Consider the following 19308-nt stretch of genomic DNA (forward strand, 5'->3'; position numbering starts at 1 on the left):
CAGCCCAAGCACCAGCAGCCATGGACAGCCATGAAAATATTGTAGCGTATTTGCTTTTGCAGCACATATGGTGCTCTGCTCCCCCCTGACCGCACACCCCCCCCCCCCCATTACCCCCCCCCCCTCCTGCGTGTGCTCCAAAATGAGATAGGGGGCTACACATATGTTGCACATCAGCAAAGTACAAAGTTCTAATTACTAATGCCTGAGTACTCGACGGGGGGGCGGGGGTGGGGGGCATGCAAGGACGCACTCCAAAGTCGCTTCTCAAGATCTTGAGAATCCATCAGATGAACTTTGTGTGCTTGAAGGAGACTCTTTGAAACGAGTCCTTGTAGGGTTTTAAAAAGCAAATAAGTGCAGGCAAGGACACTTCCAGGATTGTTCCACACAAAAAATAACAAAAATAAAACCAAAAACCCGCAAACATAATGCACCAGCCAAAGATCCTTTCTATGACAGGAGCGCCCTGCTGTTTTTAAAGACCTACTGCAAAGTAAAACACAAGTAAAATATCCTCTATTTGTGGGACAGGAGCACCCTGCTGTTTTAACAACTTCTAACTTGGCAAAGATCCTCTATGTAACAGGAGTGACCTGCTGTTTTTAAGGACTTACTGGAAAAGCTCTAGTCAAAGATCATTCTGATGTTTATGATGACCCAATGCAAAAACGTGGGTCAAAGATCCTCTATATGACAGGAACGCTCTGTTGTTTTTAGGAATCTACTCTAATAACACTCGTCAAAGATCCTCTATATGACAGGAACACTCTAATCTCATCTACTGCATCTCCTCACACTGTGATGCGTTCAGGCGTACTTGTAATTTGGAGCGTTTTTTTTAAATTAATTTTTTTATGGAAATTGACGTACACCTGTGGGTATGCATACCCCACTTTGGGAACCTATGATCTACAGTATATATGACAGAAGCCCCCCTGTTGTTTTTGAGGACCAAGAGCAAAAAATGCTAGTCAAAGTCATCTATGTATTGTTTTTAGGAATGTACTGCAAACATTTGAGTCAAAGATCCTCTATTTGAGGATCTGTACAAGTTTTTACGGCCCTAATGCACAACTCTTTTTAAGAATGTCTTGCAAAAATGTTTTTTATTACGGACCAACTGCAAGAACACTGGTCAAAGATCCTCTATTTTAAGGATCTACTCTAAAACCACTAGTTCTCCTGTATGACAGGAGTTTGCTGTTACTTTTAGGACCTACTGCAAAAAAAAATAAGTAGTCAAAGATTCTCTACGTATGACAGGAGTGCTTAGGCGTCTTAATGAATTCTGCTTCCATCTCGTCCAAGCGACTATTAATCAGACGCTGGGATTTGGGATTCCATCCAGGAAATGTTCTCAGCCAAGTTCTGACGTTGAGCCTTAAGACGGGAAGCCGCTTCACATTTGGGGTGATTGACAGGCATGTCACGATCACAACAAACCCCCCCAATCAGAGGCTAATTGAACGAGAAAGCTGATTGGCAACTGGAGTGATGGATGACGCAATTATCATTAACGACCTTGCGGACCAAAACAATCAACTCCACCACCCTTCTCTCATCATTACCCTCCGTCATATATTCTCCTGCACCCCCCCCCCCCCCCACTGCTAAGAGAACAAATTGTCTTAGGAATATTGTGTCCTTGGAGGATAACTCCATATGGATAATTGATATCATCATGATATGCAAACACTACCTAAGATACTGTAGTGAATGTATTGTCCAGCATACAATAACAATATCGACAGACAGGACCCCCCCCCCCCCCCCCCCCGTTGCTAATCAATATTCCTTTTCAATACCGCCAATAACATCTGTTGTTCCGTATAAGCCACACAAAACAGTCGGAGAACACAAACACTGATGGTTACACCATCATACTCGCCTTTAGCTACAATTGATGATATTCTTTAGCCGTGTTATTTCAAGTCATGAATCCACTTCCTGTCACCTGGCTGGACGTCAACATATACCATCAACATATATCATCAACATATACCATCAACATATATCATCAACATATACCATCAACATATACCATCCACATATACCATCCACATATACCATCAACATATACCATCAACATATACCATCAACATATACCATCAACACATATACCATCCACATATACCATCAACACATACCATCAACATATACCATCAACATATACCACCAACATATACCACCAACATATACCACCAACATATACCACCAACATATACCATCAACATATACCATCAACATATACCATCAACATATACCATCAACATATACCATCAACATATACCATCAACATATACCATCAACATATACCATCAACATATATCATCAACATATACCATCAACATATACCATCAACATATACCATCAACATATACCATCCAGGAAGTGGATGGTCCTGCAGCCAAAATGCCATCAAGACGCCAGCGGTGTTCCACTCCTTCTCCGCCTAGCAGGGAGTCCTCCTCACAGCCTCAGCCATGAAGGTCAAGAGCTTCCGGATCCTGATCCGGAATGTGAATGTGACAAGCTGGGAAGGTGATGGATTTCATTCACACTTCCCTGGACGGATTCTGGGCCACATGTCTGGCATCCATTAAAAGGTGATAAAACGGAGAGGTGAGGTAGGCAGCTGCTGCAGTCATGAGATGCTATTGTGATGGCGAGCGTGTCGTTAGCTAGGTGTCGTTAGCTATGTGTCGTTAGCTATGTGTCGTTAGCTGTGTGCCGTTAGCTATGTGTTGTTAGCTATGTGTTGTTAGCTATGGGCCGTGGCAACAAATGCGTCACGTTGCTCCTGAACTCAAACCAAGTCTGACACCCACGTGATCACTTTCACACTTCCTTTGGTGTTACGTTGCAAGAAATGAAAGCCTGTTGCATATCAGTGGACAAGTGGTTAGTGGGAAGGCCACACAGCTAGGAGATCAGAGTTCGATTCCACCCTCGGCCATCTCTGTGTGGAGTTTGCATGCGTGTGTTTTCTCCGGGTACTCCGGTTTCCTCCCACATTCCAAAAACATGCTAGGTTAATTAGCCACTCCAAATTGTCCATAGGTATGAATGTGAGTGTGAATGGTTGTTTGTCTATACGTATGTGCCCTGTGATTGGCTGGCCACCAGTCCACACAGACGGGGGGGGGGGGGACATGCAAACTCTACACAGAGATGGCCGAGGGTGGGATTGAACTCGGGTCTCCCAGCTGTGAGGTCTGCGCGCTAACCACTCCTCCACCGTGCAGCCGGTTAAACAGACATAATATTTAAAACAGCATTTCTTGTTTTTTCTTGTTTCCATTCCTTGTTTGTCATTTGTCCGTTTGCAAGTGACATTTACAGCGAATACACGATGTGCTTGTTATGAAATATTAACCTTTACCAGTGTTTTCCGCTACTCTGCGTGAGCACACTGACTTATCTCCGACACTTGGGATAGTTGTGCTACTTTTACTTCGCTACGTAACACATATCAGTAAATATGAGATGAGGAAATGAAGATATATTCCACACAACCGGCCCTGAACAGTCAGTAAAAATTCATTCAGTAATAAATAATATAAAGAAAATGGAATAAGATGAAATTTGCGACAAGTCGGAGCATCTAATGAATTACTGGCTGTGTTAAATCCACACTGCTGGTTCAGTGAAGCAGGTAAACAAGGCGGGAAGGAGGAGAAGGAGGAGAAGGAGGAGAAGGAGCGATGAGAGTGGTAGGCTTTCTTAGCTGATGAGGAAGCGCCCCAGGAAAGAGACGCCATCAAGGCCGAACTTCCTTATGAACTCTTGATGAATAAATGAACAAGTTGCTGGCATGGAATCCCGTATGTTTTTTTTGTTGCCCACCTAATTAAGTCCCAGGATTGGAGAGAGTGACTGGAAGAGTGGGAAGATGAGAGACGGAGAGACAGAGAGAGGGAGAGGACGCTCATTCCCGGCCTGGGAAGTGACACGTGGAGAGAGGAAGCCAAGGCGGCGACACATCAATGCGTTCGTGCAGACACTTCATTAGGCACACCTGCATCAATATGAATGTGAGTGTGAATGGTTGTTTGTCTATATGTGCCCTGGGATTGGCTGGCCACCAGTCCAGGGTGGACCCCGCCTCTCGCCCCAAGACAGCTGGGATAGGCTCCAGCATGCCCCACAACAATAGTGAGAATAAGCAGCATAGAAAATGGATGGATGGGTTTGGCCATAATATTAAAAACAGTACAGTTTGGGTTATTTTGGGGTGTTTTTATTGATATATTATTTTATTAAATAGTATACTATACTAAAGTAGAGTTTCTTATCCATTTGTACATATCATTTATTTTATTCATTCATTTATTCAGCATTCATTTAGTTACATGATAACATATCATATATTTATTTAATCATGTGTCATTCATTCCATTATGTATTTTCATTGTCTTTTGGTAGTTCATTAAATTTAAATAAATAAAATTACATTTATTTTATTATATATTATATATATTATTTAGTTTAATATTTATTATTTACAGGTATGTATTTTATTCATTTTTAGTTGTACTTATTATTCATTCATTCATTTTTACCGCTTATCCTCACGAGGGTCGTGGGGGTGCTGGAGCCTATCCCAGCTGTACTTATTATTCAATTATTATAATTATTTTGTGTATGAATTCATTGTTTAGTCATCTTTCATTCATTTTCTAATCATGTAAACATGGTAATTAAATAAAAACCATGATCATAATCTAATGTTGTTGTTTTATTGCACACATATTGTACTAAAAGCTACATTAATTGTCAATCATGTATGTTATAATCAAATTTGAATGCATAATATTCAGCATGAGTTTATGACAAAACTCCACGCGGTTCCGTTAAACCGGATGTTAAATTGTTTTCATATAGCAGGTATTTTATGGTTTTTGGCATGAACCGATCCACAGCGTGTCATCGTCCACCTACCTGCCGGGTGTCCCACGCCCACAGCCCGCAGTGCCGCCCAGATCATCAGGCTGGCCGTCCAAGAAGGCATGGCGGTGCTGACACGCTGATGTGTCTTCAGTGCAGATTCAACATCCCAGCACCAAACAGCTGACGGGCCTCCCACTTTCCTCCCCCCCGCTCCTCATTGGGGAGCTTTCAAAGAAAAAAGTCCAATGACGTCCCGCAATTTGATCCACCGAGCACCGGGTGTGAGGCGCCGTCCCGCCAAAGTGTTGCCGGCGTGAGGTGGCTGTTGGACGGACGCGGGGAAAGGTCGTGCTCGGTTGTGGGTCCAGGAAGAATGACAGCAAAGAGTTGTCTTGTGAGCGCCATGTGCTTCACCCGAGGAGCCCCGCAGGGTCCTAGAACCCGTCATGTTCCTCCACGGCCACACCAAGAAATGTCATAGATTTAATGAAGGGATTTTTTTTAATGTAATGTAATAATGCTTAGTTTTGATTGACATTAATATATATATTAATATATTTATTACTAATTACAATAATTATTGATCTTATGTACTAAGTAATATATTGAGTATAGTGGTTTAAAGCAGTGTGAAACATGCTTATGCATATTTATATAACTTATTATTTTTGAATTATGTAATTATTTTTGTATCGTAACAATACATTGAAAACTGTTTCAAATGATTTTTATTTTTTATTATGAGTATATTTAATATTTCAATAAAAGTATTTAAGATATGCCTTTATTCGTCCCTCAGTGGGGAAATTTGCAGCTTTTGCTAAAATTGTGACCATCCCATTAATCAAACTAAAGTATTCACATTTGATTTAATATTTGAATAGCAATGCATTTATTTTTTCAACTACATATTTTTAAATATTTAAAATAATTTATGCACATTTTTAATATTTGTATATGTATTATGTTGTTTAAAATAAAATAAATCATGTCTTTAGTGTAATTTATATGAAATATTTGGACAATAAATTATGCTTCATTAAAGGTAATATATGAACAATAAACAAAATCTCAATTAAAAATAAGCATAAAGAGGCTGTATTTGTTATTTTATTTTGAAGGCCTGCATCTCATCTTTATCTGCCTCTACCTCCCTCAGCTTGACTGCACCAGCTCCACTATGGATGGAAAATCAGCCCATTTCAGCACTTTGTTGTCATTTCCATGAACACAACATGTCCAATCTAAAAACAAAGCATCTTATTCCATTTAAATGAAGCATTATGATAGTAATACACCCCCATGCGGGATTCAGGATTCTAGTGTTGGCATAAAAGGCTGTGGCAGGATCTAGTGTGTGTGTGTGTGTGTGTGTGTGTGTGTGTGTGTGTGTGTGTGTGTGTGTGTGTTTTGACAAAGGCGCCATTCAAACATCCACTGTTCATTAACTTGGCGAGAGGAGAAGAGTTCACATTCCGCCATTTTGCTGCTTAATAGCTGGCACCGGGTGATGACTGGACACTGGCTTGTCTTCTGTTTGGAGGAGTTTGGTGCGGAGGAAGCCCGCCATGCGTCACGTCTAACATGAGTGACCTCTGACCCCACGAATGGACAAGATGGAGTCAAGGCCATGTGACCCAGTGATCCTGCAGACATAGCGTACCAGGCAGTTTGATCCCAAGGCTCAAAATGAGACGTGAGGAAGTCCAGTGGTTAGCGCACAGGCCACACAGCTAGGAGACCCGAGTTCGATTCCACCCTCGGTCATCTCTGTGTGGAGTTTGCATGTTCTCCCCGTGCATGCGTGGCTTTTCTCCAGGGAAACCGGAGTCCCTCGAGATTCCAAAAACATGCTAGGTTAATTAGCCACTCCAAATTGTCCATAGGTATGAATGTGAGTGTGAATGGTTGTTTGTCTATATGTGCCCTGGGATTGGCTGGCAACCCCTGTGTACCCCACCTCTCGCCCGACGACAGCCGGGATAGGTTCCAGCATACCCTGCCACCCTAGTGAGGATAAGCGACATAGAAAATGGATGGATGGATGGATGGATGGATGAAATAGAGCGTTCAGAGCTCCATCCCAAAGTTCTTCTAGGGCTCACTTCCAAACCTCATTATGGGAAACTTTGGCCTCGTTTAACAGAAGAAAATGGGAAAAGCATAATAGGTCCCCTTTGACTTTGAGAGCCCAACTCCTCCAATTTTTATTCCTGTGTCTCCACCACTCAGCTGCTGTTTCTGTGAAGAATCTGATCCAATAGTTTCTGGAAGGAAACGATAGAACGATATAAAATATAACTAGTATTAGTCAGCATAGTGCAGTGCACTTCCAAACGGAAGCACAATAATAATATATATGGAACAGTTGAAATATAATGAATAATTAGCTATTTCTCTGACCAAAGCAGGCTGTTCCAAATGAGCAGCATTATTTGATGAAACCGGAGGCTGTGTGTATGTAATGTAATACAACAGCACCCTCCAGTGGAGGATGGGACATATTGCTTTTAGGTTGGCACTTCATGATAGCAAGACATGCTTCTTTAAATGAAATGGGTGCAATAAAAGGTGATTTGATACCTTTCTGAAAAGTTCCACACGCTGTCTATTCGTCAAACAAGCCTCCTTCTTCTTCTTCATCTCTTCCTCCTTTTTCTTCTTCACCTCAGTTAGCAGGCTGGAAATCATCATGGACAACATTTATTATTCAATTTGATCATACACACATTATATATTTTATATATTATATATATATATCATATCATATACCATACATGATATCATATATCGTATTGTATCGTACCATACCATACCCCATACCATACCATAGGATGTCATACCATATCATATCATATATTATATCATATCGTACCGTACCATACATACCAAACCATACCATATCATATCATATCATACCACATAATGTCATAGCATAGCATAGCATAGCATAGCATAGCATAGCATAGCATAGCATAGCATAGCATAGCATAGCATAGCATAGCATAGCATAGCATCATTATATCATATCATATCCTATCCCTGTAAACTCACCAATTTGTTCTGCGCTCCTTGGTTTTCCCAGCAGCAACAGATGCTCCCTCTTTGAATTTGGATAGATGACCTAAATGTAGGCAAACAAAAAGTATTAATATTTTAAAACTCTTTAAAATTAAAATGATTAATTCATGTACTGTATTATATTGTATTTTTGTACGAAAATAAAGGTTCAAAAACGCTGCAGTCCCTCACTGTTAATGATTCAACAGGTGCTGTAGGTCTCAGCAATGCCCACAAGGGGTCAGTAAACACTGTAAAAAGCCCCTTCAAGTCCATTTCTGACAATACTTGTACATGTATTTTACATTCTACCTTAAAAATAATAATAGATAATTACATCCTAAATAAAACATTATAATACAAAAAAATAATAATGAGCACAGGTACCGCTTGTGGACCACGCTTTCTGGCCTCCCCTCTGCCTGAGTGCAGCGTTGGTTTGTGGGCCTGCCGTGCTGGACCGCTGCCTCCTCTCCTGAACCATGTGTTCCAACTTTCGTACTCGCTCCTGGGAACGAGAGATGAAGTGTGGCCTGGACCTCCGCAGTGCTTCCTGCAGAGAGAACATTTGGTCATTTGGTCATTTGGTCATTTGGTCTTTTTTAGTGAAAAGTACATTTGGCAGTCATCGGCATAGAAATGATAGCTGAGATGCTACGCTTTTTGAATATTGCTACCAGGTAAAGAGCAAATAGGCTGGGCCCAAGAATTGATCCCTGAAGGACTCCACAGTCGAAAAGTATGTCCGTGCATTTGTGATGCTCCTGTAAGATTTTGCACCAAATGAAAAGCTTCCACCAATTGCAATTACCTGCAGCGAAATAATCTCACGTGGTCTTTGGTGGTCGGGACTCAGCGGGACAGGAAGCGTATCCTGGCTCACGTCTCTGCCTCTATCGTCAGGATTGGTGTGTGTGTCTGGAAAAAAGAAATAATCCCTTTCTTTCTATTTTCATTTATTACTGGCTTTCAATCACGTGACCTTGCAAGATTTCTGGTCATCAGAATGGGGGCAAGCATAACAGGAGGCCACAAACGCACTCATATTTAAACTACTTCCACATGAGAGAATGGTGCATCTATACACTACGGATTTGATAAGACGTCTATAGTTCCAAATAGGCTTTGCCCCTTCATTATGCAATCCGTACCGGCCACGATTGGTTCTGCATATGTTCCTTATTCCTGGGTATGGCATCAGAATGTCTGAGCATGAGATCCCATTCAATGTAAGGTGAGCTTGTGGAAGGAAAGTGTGGAGCTTGCAACATTTCCAGGTAATTGTAAAGAGAGATCAATGCGTGATAGGATGGCAAATTATAATTACATAAAGAGTCTGGGTAATAATACCTGTATTTCCCTGGGGGGGTGCTGCGGATTCCCCTTCCAAATTGCCGTGTGATGTTTTTTTCTTACTAAGCTGTCTTTGGAGTTTGATGTTTGCGATGATGGCAGCCGCGTTGAGCGCCAGGACTTCCTCTGGAGACTGATGAGGCTCTGCAACACGACAATAAACACTCACTGCTTCATTTTGGATTTCAAATGCGTTCATTTCAAATCTTGCCACTTTTTGGCTTTTTGGTTCATTAATTGATGATGCGGGTTATGAATGCAATGAAGGAATATTTAATCACGGCGCCGTGGGAGAAACCGTCATGAATGAATAAACACTCTCACTCGTCACGGCTTCATCTTGTTTTGCATAATCAAGCAGATTTATTAGTGTGAGGACATCATGCCGACTTACATCTTCTCTCGGCGGACCAGTTCCACAAAAGCAGAGGCTTCAAAGAAGAACACTCAAGTACAAATACTTGACATTTTAACATCACCAATATTATGCTCATTTTCAGCCATTTGGATAATCCGCACAGGAAGCTTTCCAGAGCTTCCAGATTCTGCACCTATTCCAGCTGTATTTCCTTGGATTTCCAAAGCGGCCTGTTTTAAATTTATTCCACGCTCACTCCGTAGTGTCCCACTCAGCTTGTACCCGAGGCCCACCCATATAAGGAAGTCTATCTTATCACAAGGCTCTCTGTGAGGTCATAGTGAGCCAGTGTTGCCTGAAACCGAGCGTTCAGAGCCATCGCAAACTTCTTCGCTTCATTAGCTGAAACTTTGGCATCGATAATGCAACATTCTAACAACATTTATAAGTCATAAAAGTGTGTGTGTGTGGGGGGGGGACACAATAGGTCACAAGAGTTCAAATGCAGTTCAAATGAAAGGGGCTGGTGTTTTTGGCGACACCTAGTGGCCGCAAAAAAATATTGCATTGCGCTTATGGCGCCGTTTATGGCGCAAAAGGGAACGCCGCATTTGTTTACAATTCCTAACGATGCTGTAGATTAGAAAACCTAACCTAACCGAACCTAGAATGCTAAAGCTACTTACCATTGAAAGACGTCTTGAAGTAACCTCTTTTCTTGAGAAACCTCGGACTGTACAGTCTCCACTTCCGGATTGGATTCGGGATCCAGCGGACATTTTAAAACTCCTATAAAGTTGGCGGCACAAACTGTAAATATGTATATACAGTCGGCAGTGTGCGAAATCGCCATTTATTGTCAGCTCTTATACTGTTTATTAACTCCTAAAAAGTTAGTGGCACGAACCGGAAGTGTTTCTATCCACTCGGCACTGTGACCAATCACAGCGGAGTGGGCGTGCCTGGAGGCGGGCCGTGAGTGGAATACATAAAAACTGAGCGTTTTAGAAATATTAGAAATATAGCTGAATATGTGCAGATTCTGAAAGAACTTGAACGGGTTATCGTGTGTAGCAGCTCCACGGGAGTCCACAACTCGAAGGGCCGAGAAATGAGCAGAATATAAATGCAAAAATGCTGTTTGGTGTTAAAATGCTGCTGTTTGGTGTGTGTATTTTTAGACTTATGAAGCTGCAGATGTTGGACAAAAAGTGCTGACAAGAAGATCAAACCTACCCGGCGTCTGAATGAGCGTGAGACAGGGCGACGACCTCCTCCACTGGTCTTTTCTGAGCTTCCAGGCGTCCGCCGCACCTTTGACTGGGCCGAGAGGGCTCCAGCTGGCGGGGTCGCATGGCGTGGTCTCCTGAGGGAGGCTCAAGCTCCATTTCCTGACAGCCGGTGGTGGAAGGACTCTCTCCTCGCTTGGCTCGTCTCCGCGCGGGAAGACATTGCCGTGGCAACTCAGCGGCCTCTTGGGTTTTTGTCCAGAGATCTCCGAGGGAGCGTTGTTGACAGGAAGTCTCAGTGTGGACGTGTGTGATATGTCGCCATTTTTGTCGTCTGGATGGCTTCCCTGACTCCATGTACCATTTTCCTTGTGTGTCCCATCTGGGCGCTGAGATGTCTCCCTAGCTGGACTGTAGCTCTCCTTGTGCTCCGTCACTTTAATGATGGCGGCCTTTCTCCTGTGGACCAGCGTGTCCAGAGAAGACGGATGTGTGCTGAGCGTGGTCCTCTGTTGCACCACTTTGACGATGGTGGGCTTCCTCTGCACCCCGCTGGAGGTTTGGTCCATGGGAACATCAGGCAAAGGTTGCCTGGTCTTCTCCAGGTGGTCGTACGCAGGCCTGTCAGATGACGTGAGACTGGCCGATCTGGTGACCTTCCTGCTGGAGATGGTGATGGAGGAGAAACCAACTTTGTGATGAGGGACTAGGGTGGTGGCGGCGGAGCTGGTCTGGATGTGTGAGGGTTGTAAGCTGTTGCGCCTGAGCTGCTGGTCGGGGGGCGTCACGGGATGGCCGCTGCTCGCCCTGCGCAAGGGAATGAACACCTTACACGTGGAAGATGTTTGAGGGCTTTGCTCACGGGGTTCTTCTACTCTGGGTGTGGGAGGCTCTGAGGTCCTGTTGCTATTCCAGCCTCTCCTCAGAGCACGCCAGATTCCGTGTTTTTCATGAGCAGCGGAGCCCTGAAAAGCACAATGAAGGTGTCAATCACCCTCCATTATGGAAAAACATCAACCTTATCACGTGACGGAGAACAAGTGGAGCTCCACTCCATGCATGGTGCTACGTTAAACAGGAGGTCAGCAACCTCATCTTCCTTCAGGGCTTCTTGTGTTTATTCTCAAGTTAGATGACTCTCGTACCGCTCACTCATCTCAACACAGTCCATGAGTCCATGAGAGAGGAGCATCAGCAAGCGGACCAATCCAGCCCAGACTGGATCCATCCTTCACAGAATAACAATGAGACTCCATCTCCGCAGTGAAGGAGGCCAGAGGGCCAAGTGTCACGTCTTCAGAGGCTTCTGATGGTGTTTATTGAGCAAAGAGAAATGCTGATGCAAGGCCTTCTGCTTAGTGGAGGGCTGCCCCCCCCACACCCGGTCAACCGGGTCAAGTTCTTGCCAGCGGTGGTTCATACATGTGGAATTATATTTATCTATCGCTGCTGTATCTACGTATACATAATACGTATATCAGACCCTTGCCTCTGGAGTTTCTGTTCATTTTAACGTCTGGTACCCAAAAGGTACGTAGAAGCAGCTTGCTCTCACCGGGACACCGGGACAGGTGTTTAAATGTCGGACATGCTGTGCGCCCACAGAGGTGGCGAGAACACCAACATTGTCTGCAGTTACTAAACACAGCTCCCTCATGTCCAACGTCTGAGCTCCACTGCACCAGCGGTGCCTCTGACAAAGTGTGTCCGACAATGAGTGCTCCTCGTCCTAGTTTTGCAGTGTGACCAATCACAGCAAAGTGTGCGTGCCCGGAGGCGGGCTGTGGGTGGAATAAGAATAAATCCAAGGAAATACAGCTGGAATAGGTGCAGATTCTGGAAGATCTAGAAAGGTCATTGTGTGTAGCTGCTCTACAGAAGTCCACAACTCAAAGGGTTGAAAAAGTAGCATAATATGTCCCCTTATAAAGGGGTGTCAAACTAGCTTAGCCTGGACATTTTGCGTCTTCTACAAGCAGGCTTCATGGGTTCATGCCGAAAGACTAGACAGCACGGTTCTAACCTGGGGGGGTTGAGCAAAAGCTGAGCATTTATTCTGTCGAGTTAAGCTCCACCCTCAACCAAGACTGGTTTCACTCTTGTATGTGCAGAACAGTCAGTAAGATGAAGTGGAGTGAGACCTCTACCTGGCAGCGACTATCATTTGGGTAGAATGGGGACCATTCCACCCAAAGCACCCCCCCCCCCCAAAAAAAAAACAGTGAACTACCAAGCAACCCAAGATAAATGTGAGATTTCCATTTTCCGCAATGCTAACTCTTAAACACGTTCAAACAGTTTAGGATCTGTGTCAAGTTCTTGTTTTCCCGGTGATACCACACTGAAGCATTAGCCTACCAAGCTATTTCTTAAAGGGGTGGTGTTACCAAAAACACAAAAAAGTATCATGACATTCCATACTGTATCTCCGACATACAACGTATTCCAAGTGAAAGCCGGTTACCTGTTTAATGACGGGAGATCCTTGGTCGTGTGTCCGCCACGTCCTGCCGGGACTTCTCTCCACTTCTGTGATGTGATGGCAAAACAAAACAGTCACATTTTCCAACAAGTTGTGCTCCTCCTCTCTCTTACACATGCACCCCCCCCCCCCACCCTACCCCAACCACCACCCGGCTTGACTGAGTGACATTGTTGACAATGTCAATAACGGATTAATGGATGTTAGCACGGCTAAGTGACTCTGGCACGACCCTTAGAGACACTGACAAACAGGGAGTGGTTGCATCACACCACCGGTGGCCACCCCGTCTGCTGTTGCCATGCCGACCGACCGGCTTCCACTTTGGGATAACCCACACACCCCCACACACCTCCGCTGAATGCTGTGTAGAGGATTCCTCATTTCAAGGGAGAACGTTAGAGTACAACGGAGGATTAGGATCACATTGAAAACTACATAAAACGGGATTTCGAGTATAAAGTACAGTATACTCCGAAATGAGAGAGAGGCCCGGTCAGATGGAACACAGTGAAGCATTTTCCCTCCTGGCAAGATCGCTGAAAACACATTTGTGTTTCTCCAATAGCATGCAGTTTATTTGACTTTATTCTTGTAAATGTACGACTTTTCTCATAAGTATTCTCATAATAAGTATACAGAATAATGGTGAGGACCCCAGAGCAGACACCAAGGCAAATGTACTAAAAGGGTATTTACTAATAAACAAAGGGCGCTCACAGAGGAGGAAAAACAAAGTACAACAAAAGACACCAGTGACAAAAGGTCGCTGGGAAGCTAAAATAGTACAAAGTAGCAAATAAGGAATTACAAAGTGTCTCAACTACGTACAGACAGTAGGCAGTTTAAAATACGAGTACAAGGCAGAGTGACAAAAAGGTCAGGAGCAAAAATGAAGCGTGCAAGGTGCTGATGGGCAGCAGGCGTGCAGACCAGGAGAACAAGGCAGGAGTCCACTGCAGGACAGAACAGAGACAACAGGGGGCGGCAGACCAAAACAAGTGCAGATCATGACAATGACTTTCTTTCTCGTAAAATTTGCATCTTTATTCTTGAAATCTCTGATTATTATTTTTTTCAACGTGACCCTAATACTGAAATTTGTGTCTCTTTGGTGCAAAAAAAACCCCCCACATGTTACTGCAGCTGGATAAACACAAATAATGTGTTTTCAGAGATGTTGCCAGGAGGGAAAATGGTTCAATGTGTTCCATCTGAGTCAGCCAATCTCTCATTTCTGTCTCGGAAAAAAAGAAAAAAAAAGCCGCAGACTAATTTGTGAGCCTCCCTCCTACTCCCTAAAGAATGTGATAATTCCTCCAGCAGTGCTAGTGCCCATCCTCATCCTGATGGCCTGCAAAGCTTTCACTAAACAGCATGTGGGCACAGAGACACTGAAAATTGGCCAGCATGTGCAAAAAAAGGAAGAGCACTCCTTCTATTGGCCACATTTGCTCATTACCCTCAGGCAATTTTAGATTTGGACGCTTTATTCTGGTTCAAACACCTTCAGTCTGGTTCAAAGAGCTACTGCTAAATGGTGGACTGAAAAGGATACGACAGGAGATGACAGCCGGAGGGAATGTTTGGAATGGCCGTCATTCCACTTCCTCGTCATAAAATAATAATAGTAGGGGAATAAGTCATACATTGCTAATATCATTTCAGAAGAATTTTCAAGTATTCCCAAAAAAATTGGCTAAAAAAGACTGAATTTGATATTTTTCAAACCTGAAATATATATAACGCCCCTGCACAACCTTAAACTCTATTGTTCCATTGAAGGATCATGACAGTACCCCCTCCTCTGTACCGTGTGGAAAACATCTCAGAGAGCATCTCCTTGTCAGTAACGTTGGAAGCCATCAGGACTGTCAAGGTTGAATTTCTTCTCATAACTTTCTTCCACCTTTCAATGTCTCAACATTTTAAAGCGCATGCAGAGGCAGCTAGCCACTCCGCTAATGATGCATCAACTGCAGCTACTGCCATCTTGCGAGGTTCATAAAAAGACAATGACCTCAGCAGTTATTTGCTTCTGTAGACCCACTGGGAGATGCTGCGGCTAATGGAATAGAGGTGTTAATTTAAGTGGAGCATTTACGGTAGATGCTATAAAGTGCGGTGGTAAATGTCACTCTCTGACACCTTAACTGGACATCGAGTTGACAATTAGCTCGACGGCTAGCACTCCCAACCAGGCAGGTTCAGCACAAAGACCTGTGTTTTACCTCACGATTGATTATTTTTACGGTTCTTTCAACGGCCCTTATGCCCACGTTTCCTGCTGCCAAGGATGGATTACTTTGATTCCTTGATGCAGCCCAGTTCTTGACGGGATCACGGATGTATAAACAAGAATGAGGAGGTAGAGGGGCTCAGTCTGAGTGAAGGGCCGCAATGTTCAAAGATTAGCGGGGCTCCTTTCCCAATCAGTCTGGATCTCTGGTCTTATCTTCAAGCCTCTAGCTTCCTATCTCTTCTCACCACGTTTCAGATCCCGATAGAGATGTGACATTGCGGCTGGGACTCTTTGGCAGCTTTAGAAAATGCATCACCCCAACGAAGCACAAACCTTGGTGCATGCTGACGCTTCCTCGACTCTTCTGAAAGGTGGGTGTGATGGCTTGTTTCAGTTTCACCTGTAAAAATAAGAGTAAATATGTAAATGAGCTAAGAACATGTGAAAGTGGTGGCTAAACCCTTAGCCCCAATACAGTCCCATGGGTGCGGTTCCCTCTGTTTGATTTCCCTGGTCACTGCACCGTTTGTGTCCAATGTAAACGGACAGTAACTCCAAGTTAAATATACATCACCACATTTTAATGGCTTCTTCACTGGCATAAGTGATGTCCGTTTGAAAAAGTTTAGCATAATCTTTCTAACAAACCGATCAAAACAACAGCTTGTACTTGATGGAGGGAAAAAGGGTTTGCAAAATTTTCTACGAAATAGAATACTTTTGAATGGTAACGGAGTAGAAATCATAATAATTATGGATGAGATTTATATAGCGGCTTTTCCCAGCGATCCATAATGCTTTATGCTGAAAGCCATTAGTCATTCACTGCACAGTCACACGCTGCTGGCGGTAAGCCTGGGCTGCCCTGGGGCATACCAAATAGACAGCTGAGTAGAGTCGAGCTGCAACGATTCATCGATAAATCAACGACAAATCAATGACCCAGTTGACAACTATTTTGGTATTTCATTCATTATTTTTTTTTATTCCAAATTTCAGCCTCTCTACACTACTCTCCGGACTATGATCGCTTAACCGAGAAATGTTTAAAAAAAACACCTGTACAACTGTATTATGGAAAGCAGGAAGTGAACAAATATAACAGTTACAAGTATTCAGCAGACGGGAAGAGCCAATGGATAATGTGATTATATTCAAGGGGGTTATATTGGCTGGATCGGATTTTTGAACCTTTTTTGAACTCTTCTGCACTCTGTGTGTATGTCAGCGGCCCCGCCTCCATCCACCGAGTCAAAGAGACTGTATGACAAAAAGGCTTACTCCGTTCATGCCGCTGTTCTTTGGAACAAACGTGGCAAAGCGCCCCTCCCTGCCTGTTTGGGGACGGCAGACGAGGAAAACGGACAAATTTGTTATTTATTTATTATCATGGAAATTATCAGGAAAAATTAACGTTGAAATGTTTTAACCTTGTGAGATCTTGTGACACAAGACACCCCAAGCATTTTGTAAGTCAGTAAAAACAATCAATTGTGCTCTCCTGTTTTCACACATGATGGGGGCAGGAGTGCAGGGCTCCCGACAATAAATATAAGGTATTTTTAATGGAGTGAAATGTCAATAATCCGCTATGACTGTGTTGGAGTCACAGGGGAAATGGTGGCATTGTACAGTGGTGAGTCCCCCCCCGCCCCCCCATCACTTGACTGTATAACACTTCCACTGAATTTGCTGCACATTGACTAGCTTCTCCTCGCTCAGGGCAATAAGTTCAATCTTTTCCGCCACAGCTCCAAATGGCTCGTAAACCTTTTGGAATAATGTGCAGAGGTCCTGCAGCGTAAGCTCTTTTCAAAAGGATGCCGGAGCGCTGCCTGATCCCAAATGGCTCTCGATGGCACATTTTCTTTTTAAGTCTTCACTTTGCAATTTTTACCCTTAAGACTCGTACTCGTACACCTTTCTGTGGGACACGTAAGAGTAACAAAGCCTGAGAGGATTTCAGTGACAAATCCTTGGGAAAGCACAGGTTCTTGACAAAGGCCTGGTTAAAGATGTGAAATATGGCAAAGAGAAATACATCTACGTCAAGGTACACCATCCTATTAAGACGCGACAGTCGTTCTATTATCTTCTTTATGACTCCAGTCATAATCAGAGATTGTACGCCGTCCCACAGAGATGATGACTAGACTCCTCTATCTTCTGCTAACCTGCACTCACACGGCTCCTGCAATCATGCCCGACCCAGGTTCACCTTTTGTGCCACTGAATGCCATTTTTACCCTCATGATGGTACTGGAGGGTACATGGGAGTTTGCCCAACCGGTCTATGTGTGTTTTGTAGACTTGGAGTCTTGAAGTCTGGGCTTCCTTACTGAGACTGCTGCCCCTGCCACTTGGACCCGAATGCATCTCCTGTTAGCCTTCACTCCCACAGCTCTCCAGTAATATTATTGCAATCATGCCGGATCCAGGCCTACTTCCTCGGCATCTGCGTATGGATTGTAGCACCCACACTAGGAAAATGACCTGATCTTGGATTTACTGGAGTGGGTACAGTGCACTCATGTTTGAAACCATAGGTTTAGAGTCTTACCTGAGAAGCAGAGCGATGTGTAGACATCTGGCCTTGGTTCCTAGCATCCTCTACCATCATGACACGTTTCTGGATTGGGAGCCACCCGGTTTTCACAGGAGCAAGACAACTGACCTGGGACTGCTCCTTCTTGGGCGTCTGCATGATATGAACCCTTTCCAAACTCCCTCTGCGTCCAACGGGGACAAAGAACTCACTCTGGAGGGAGTCTTGGCTGCCCACCAAACTCCCCCACTGGCTTCCACATGGAGAAGAGACCCCGCTGAAGGAGGGACTCCTGTACGGTCTGCAGGTTTGGCCACTTGGTTCTCTATCCAGAGTAGGCGTGGTGCGGTTGCTGGACGCCGGAGTTGGATTGTGGTCACTCTGCATCCTGTGGAGGTGCTGGAGCCAGTTGTCCAGTTGTCTGCCTTCAAGGGCGCTCCGAGGCCGAGAAAGATAGGACAAGCTGCCCCCTTTGGAGCTCATGGACTCATCTCCGGACCTCCTCCAGCCTGTCGGCAGGTGAGCAGCTGGTCTTCGGAGAGTCATGCCTGGAGCAGCTCAGGTAACCGCTCTCAGGTCTCTTGTTTCAGGCTGTTCTGAAAGACCATTAGACAAACGCTCTACACGACTGTGTTAAATGAGCAAGGTTCCATTGGGTGCCGTCTCCTTCCATTGGGTGCCGTCTCCTTCCATTGGGTGCTGTCTCCTTCCATCGGGTGCTGTCTCCTTCCATTGGGCGCTGTCTCTAGTCGTGGTCGGTGTCAGTGTGAGGGATGCTTGGGGAAACAAAGGAGCTAGTGAGCACAACGGCTCATCATACACTACAAGGGAGGAGGATGGCAAGATGCAGGGGGGTTGGGGGGGGCGGCTGGCGTGACTCAAAAACAAACACTTGTTGATGCGACTTTATTTTTGATGGCAAGTTATTCTTGATTGTAAAAGTGGGACATTCTCATTTTCACATGATAATAGCGCCTATGATCATATTATAAATGTAACGCCATGACTTCCTTACAACAAAATTACCCCTAACCCCCCCTCGCTTAGCTGAATCCCCCGTCTTGTGATCTTGTGATCCGCGGCTGATGTGGCTCATCTATCCCAGGGCGTCCATCTGGACCATGTGACTGCCTGAGGAATCAGCTT

The 19308-nt window shown here is 44.3% G+C and overlaps 2 protein-coding genes across 8 annotated transcripts in view; both read right to left on the reverse strand.

Annotated features, from left to right (window-relative positions):
* The window catches only part of LOC131109881 (disintegrin and metalloproteinase domain-containing protein 12-like), a 48329-nt gene extending 43080 nt beyond the window's left edge, over positions 1-5249 (reverse strand). For all 7 annotated transcript variants that reach the window (XR_009120798.1, XM_058062344.1, XM_058062343.1 and 4 more), the window contains exon 1: positions 4945-5249. Coding sequence is in view for 5 of the 7 variants with exons in the window: in XM_058062343.1 (XP_057918326.1) it covers positions 4945-5014 (70 nt within the window). In the remaining 2 variants the exon portion in view is untranslated. The remainder of the gene's footprint in view (positions 1-4944) is intronic.
* Positions 5250-6008: 759 nt separating this feature from the next.
* Positions 6009-18819, reverse strand: c22h10orf90 (chromosome 22 C10orf90 homolog). The gene is made up of 10 exons (XM_058061817.1): positions 18178-18819; positions 15951-16017; positions 13358-13422; positions 10901-11858; positions 9304-9450; positions 8765-8871; positions 8341-8506; positions 7948-8017; positions 7477-7573; positions 6009-7160 (listed from the first exon to the last, which is right to left on the reverse strand). The coding sequence occupies exons 1-10, from the start codon at positions 18706-18708 to the stop codon at positions 7122-7124; spliced, it is 2247 nt and encodes a 748-aa protein (XP_057917800.1). The 5' UTR covers positions 18709-18819; the 3' UTR covers positions 6009-7121.
* Between the last annotated feature and the right edge of the window lie 489 nt (positions 18820-19308).

The sequence above is a fragment of the Doryrhamphus excisus genome, chromosome 22 (assembly GCF_030265055.1).
Source record: "Doryrhamphus excisus isolate RoL2022-K1 chromosome 22, RoL_Dexc_1.0, whole genome shotgun sequence".
NCBI lineage: Eukaryota > Metazoa > Chordata > Actinopteri > Syngnathiformes > Syngnathidae > Doryrhamphus > Doryrhamphus excisus.

Bases quoted from the DNA above. Each gene is read 5' to 3' on its own strand.
- c22h10orf90 (XM_058061817.1), bottom strand. From the start codon at position 18,708: ATGACTCTCCGAAGACCAGCTGCTCACCTGCCGACAGGCTGGAGGAGG. The intron at 16,018-18,177 runs GTAAGACTCTAA...TTATTTTTACAG, and splicing joins CACATCGCTCTGCTTCTCAG to GTGAAACTGAAACAAGCCAT. The intron at 9,451-10,900 runs GTAGGTTTGATC...GTCGTGTTGCAG, and splicing joins CACGCTCATTCAGACGCCGG to AGCCTCATCAGTCTCCAGAG.